Below are 5070 nucleotides of genomic sequence, written 5' to 3'. Positions count from 1 at the left end.
CCGCGCATGGCTCCGCCCCCCGCTCCCGATTGGCTGTGCCATAGCCCTGCTCCTCTCATTGGACAGAACTTGTCTCTGAGTACAGCTCGTCGCCTCCGGGCTGCCTGGGTCACGCAGAAAGCGGGTTCCGGGTTGAGGGCCGCGACCGGCGGCGGGGGGTTGTGGGAAGGTTTGCCCTAGAGGCTCTTCCGCGCTGGAGGGGGGGTCACGGCGCTCCAGTGCTGGTGGGGTGGGACAGAGACCGCTGTCGGCATTGGGCCTTGCGTGGGGGTCCAGGTGCCGGCGGGTTCTGTTCCATCCCCGGTTTCAGTTCCAGAGCAGTAGCAGAAAGGATCCGGGTAAGGGTGGCTCCGAGAGGCAGTGTGGGAGAAGTGAACAAGATGGCGGACGCCTTTGGAGATGATCTTTTCAGAGTGTTTGAGCAGCCTGCCGCCGCATCTGCCGCCAGGAAGAGCAAGGCGTTCGTCATTGATGGCGTCAGGACATCGGGGTGAGGTCGCGGCGTGAGGCCGGAAGAGCTGGCCCTTGGGGGTATTCTGGCGGCTGAGCCTCGCGCCGCACTGCCGGGCGCTTCTTTTGCCACTTAATTTGAGTTACTGAACCCCCACGGGGCCGGGGAGTCGGTGCAGGCTAAAGGGTATGCTCACTGCGATCCCTGGCGCCCGCGCTGTGGCCAGCCCCGATGCAGTGGGTGACTGGGGAGCGCCGGGAGTTGGAGGCAAGCACATGCCGGAAGTAGTTTGAAAGCGCATGGCCGGTTGTACCCTAATTCAGTGTGATGACCGTTTCCTGTCAGACTACGTTTTTTCTCTGAAAATACACGCGTATAACTGGCAAATGTTAGGTTGGCTGTCTATTTATGTTGCAGAAAACGATCAGAAGAAAAATCCTCAGCAGTTACAACAGCACGGCCAAAAAGGAAAGCTGAGGTCAATCATACTGAAAATGCTCTTTTGGGAAAGAAGCGAAAATTGGAAGATGGATTAGAAGATGACAAGTAAGTACCCAGTTTAATGTGTAAAGAAGTCATAGCAAGACATACTGGTTAGCTCTGTGCCAGTTGTGAGTAGTCAATGTGAGTAGCTCTGTAGTGTTTTCACATAAGGATGAATTTGCATATGAAGTTGACTTTCCCTGTGTGAGCGAGGATGTGTTGGTAGTACAGGTTCAGCAGAGATGAGCACTGGGCATATTTAAACTAACAGTATGGGCAGATAGACTACTGTGGTATCAAATGTCTGTGTGTGCATTTACTGCATATGGGTTGGTGGTTCTTGGTCAAAGCCATAATGTTGATTTCAGTCATATAGCAAGACGTAAGCAGTGAGGCACATGGGAGGAGGCAGGCTGCAGCTTACCACACTGTGAAAGACTTAAATGGCTTCGGATACAGGAAGAAGAATTTGATCAGGGAGACAGAAAAAAGGCTCTTAAGGCATGTAAGATTATAACTGCAGGAAATATTTGGAATCTCAACTATGGACATACTTTTAAATTTGAGCACAAATGGGGGGTATTTGATATGAAGAGGGGTTATAAAATTGGGTGTACCAACAGCTGGGGATTCAAAGCAGCTGAAGGGAAGTGAGAGTTCAATTTCTGTGCTTCAGGATCTGCATATATCTCCCTCTTTTCTTTCTAGAACTTCATGACTGTGATTATGAATGGTTTTGAAAAGAAATTGAAGGGACAGTGTGGACACTATTTCAGCTTAGTGTATCTTAAGAGATTCTTGGTAACTTGGAAGTTTATGTTGGTTCAGAAAACGAATAATAGGGTTCATGGATTAAAAGTTAATATAGAGCTGCCAAGTGCAGGTGTGTACCTCCTAGCTCAAGATGTAGAAAACTGCTACAGAAGTAAAACTTCCATGCTTGCTGTGTTCTTATACTTTTATCTGGGTTATGTATTATTGACTTGTGTCAGTCAGAATTGTGGTATGGATTGTCGTTTGGGTTTAGATGGTAATTTTTCTGAAGTTCAAGGTAAGATTGTCTGTGAGAAAGTAATGAGAAGACTTCTCAGAACACTGTAAACTTGCATAGATGCAAACCAGAACCAGAGTCAACACTTAAAGTCAGTTTCTGTGTTAATGGGCTTAGTGGAAGTAGCTCCAGTAGCTTACAAGCACTTAGAAAAAAAACAGCGTTTATGCAGTGAGATACTAGTCCTTTCTTGTGGCCATGAGAAGAGGGACTTGTAAAGAAGAGAGCAGGTCTCATCTTCAGGCAGCTGCTTGGGATCCTTCAGGCTGCTGTTACTTGGTGTCATGACTAGTAGCAGGAATGCTGTTCTTGAATTTTGCTTTTTTGCATGTTAAAAATTCCAATTTAATCAGAAAACTCTATGTGATTCAAATGCTGTTTGGTTTGTGGTGCAAGTTTTTAAGGTGTTATAAATCCCAAAGCAGTAGCTAGAGCATATTTATAGAGAAGCAATGTTTTAAGACTTAGAGGTGTTAGTCCTGGTGGGAGTCTTTGCCAACTGCCCATTTCAGGTTTCTGTATCATTTATTTTAATGTTGCAGTTAAAGTACAGGTGAAGTTCAAGATTTTAGCATTTATAAAGAAATTGGGATTTTCAAATACATTTCTGGCAATCCTAACTCATGTGTTTTTAGTCTGGCAGACGTGATGCCTTGGGTAAGGGTACAAGCTGTGGAAACTGTTGAAGGTTGTACGCATGAGGTGAGTGCAGCAGAAATGCGTGCAGAAAGTATAGGCTTGTTTCATATAATTGTATATATTACTGTCAGTAAAATAATACTGTGTTATTGTGCTTATTATATCATAGACTTATATAATCATTTAGGTTGAAAAAGACCTTTAAGATCATCAGGTCCAACTGATAACCTGGTTCTGACAAGTCCACCCTAAACCATGTCCCCAAGTGCCACATCTACATGAAAGACCTTCAGGGATGGTGACTCAACCACTTCCCTTGACAACCCTTTTGGTGAAGAAATTTTTCCTAGTGTCCAGTCTAAACCTCCCCTGGAGCATTTGAGGCCACTTCCTCTTGTCCTGTCACCTGTAACTTGGGAAAAGACACGAATAGCCGCCTTGTTCAGTCCTCTTTTCAGGGAGTTGTAGAGAGCAGTAAGGTTTCCCCTGAGCATCCTTTTCTCCAGACTAAACAACCCCAGTTCCCTCAGCCGCTCCTAATCACACTTGTGCTCCAGACCCTTCATCAGCTTTGTTGCCCGTCTCTGGACCTGCTTCAGCACCTCAGTGTCTCCCTGAACTGAACAAAGGGTTCAAAGTGCAGCCTCACCAGTGCCCAGTAAAGGGGGGTGATCACTGTCCTGGCCCTGCTGGCCACACTGTTGCTGATACAGGCCAGGATGCTGTTGGCCTTCTTGTCTGCCTGCGCACAAGCTGGATCATGTTCAGCTTGGTCAATCAGCACCCCCAGGTTCTTTTCCACCAAGCAGCTTTCCAGAACACTCTGCCTGTAGTTCTGTATGGGGTTGGTGTAGCCCAAATGCAGGACCTGGCGCTTTGCCTTGTTGAACTTCATACCATTAACTCAGCCTATTGATCCAGCCTGTCCAAATCCCTCTTCAGAGCCTTCCTACCCTCAAGCAGATATTTTATATTATATTTAAAGTAGAACAGGCTTGTAAAGAGTTTGAGGTCTGTAACTGGCACTTGAAAAATTAATAAGGTACGTTACCAGAAGTAGTTTGAATGATACTTGCAATAAAATGAGTGATTGTGAAACATTTGATGATAATATTGATAAGTTGCTGTATTTTTAAAAGTGCCAGGTTGCATTCTGTCTACTGTTGTTGAGCATGACAGCCTATTCATTGTTAAAATAGGTCTGTGTTCATAGTGAAATCTCAGTGTGCAGCTGTTCATGGAAATATTTTACTATTCTGGTTCAAGAAAGAAAGGCTTTCTTGTAACGCTGATTACTGTTAAAAATTACATTTTGGTAAAAAGGGAAAAAGATTTCTATGCAAAAGCAAAATAATGAAAACTTTCCGTTTCCAAATCGTATTAGACGTAACTGCAATATAAAATATGAAAACTTGGAAGTATTGATGTGTATTTTATCATCCTTCATCCAAAGATGTCAGAGTTTCTGTGAGAATTAAATCTGTAATTTTTAACTTCTTTGTACTCTTAGGATAATTCTCTTTTCTGTGTTGTCTTCCCAAGCTATCTCCATTTAAATAGGGTCACATTCAAGCACCCTGTATGATTAGACTTTTGTAATGAAAGAACTGAATATACAATTGATAATACAATTGCCTGTATATCTGTATAGTCTTTGCTATCTCAAGATGTCTAGCAGAGGTTTGCCATCACTTAGTAACTGAAGAATGCTTAAATATTTAGTATGAAGGAATGTTAGATATGAACCAGCAACAGGAACTTTCCTGTGTAAATACATTGTCCTTGGAAAGGGAGTATTTTCAATGTGAGCTGAGTAGTTGGTGTCCATTGGCCAGAGGCTATGATTGTGTCTTGGCTTGAAGAACTGATGTGCCAAGGTAGGTGAAGCAGAAATATTTCACAGAAGACAGTAGGAAGTATCAGAGCAGTGAGAGAAGGAACCTTGTTGAGCAGAAAGATAGAAATATTGGTTGAAAAACTTCTGAGAGAAAGGAAGGAAGCCTCGACACGTGAGGTCACAGAAACAGGATAATATAAATTCACATTGGTTTTCATGCGCATCTCCTGCCCTAGATCTTCAATCTTGACATGTCAACTTTATTAAGACACTGAGAATTCTGCAGCTGTTTTTATTGTATTTTATAGGTTGCACTTCCAGCAAATGAAGAATTCACAGGTCTGAAGCCAAGAACTGGGAAAGCTGCAAAAGTATGTGATAGATTGTAGGGGGATTTTTGCATATGCTTCGGAGAATAAGTGAGGGTAGAGGGAAAAAGTACGTATTTTGTCAGTAAGACTAGGAAAAGAGTGTGTTGAAAAGATGACCTGTTGCAAGTAAGATTGGTGTTTCTATATTTTAAATTTGATAGAATATAATGATGTGGTTGAATGGAGTGGATAAGCTGACTGCAGTTCTATTCTACAACATCAGGTGGTGGCTACAGTT

General features: G+C 43.4%; 1 protein-coding gene across 6 annotated transcripts in view; it reads left to right on the top strand.

Moving 5' to 3' along the window:
* Window positions 1-116: 116 nt before the first annotated feature.
* Window positions 117-5070, top strand: part of MTREX (Mtr4 exosome RNA helicase) — a 45414-nt gene continuing 40460 nt past the window's right edge. For 2 of the 6 annotated variants that reach the window (XM_062604302.1, XM_062604299.1), the window contains exons 1-4: window positions 122-490; window positions 869-997; window positions 2621-2687; window positions 4770-4832. In XM_062604302.1, coding sequence (XP_062460286.1) covers window positions 381-490; window positions 869-997; window positions 2621-2687; window positions 4770-4832 — 369 coding nt within the window. In that variant the 5' untranslated portion in view covers window positions 122-380. Of the gene's footprint in view, window positions 491-868; window positions 998-2620; window positions 2688-4769; window positions 4833-5070 lie in introns of all 6 variants that reach the window. The other 4 variants (XM_062604300.1, XM_062604301.1, XR_009961888.1 and 1 more) reach the window with 3 other exon arrangements.

The sequence above is a fragment of the Pezoporus occidentalis genome, unplaced genomic scaffold, assembly GCF_034315485.1.
Source record: "Pezoporus occidentalis ecotype Australia unplaced genomic scaffold, CSIRO_AGI_Poc_V1 ctg85, whole genome shotgun sequence".
In the NCBI taxonomy this organism is placed as follows: Eukaryota; Metazoa; Chordata; class Aves; order Psittaciformes; family Psittacidae; genus Pezoporus; species Pezoporus occidentalis.
This window is presented reverse-complemented; position numbering and strand designations above follow the sequence as displayed.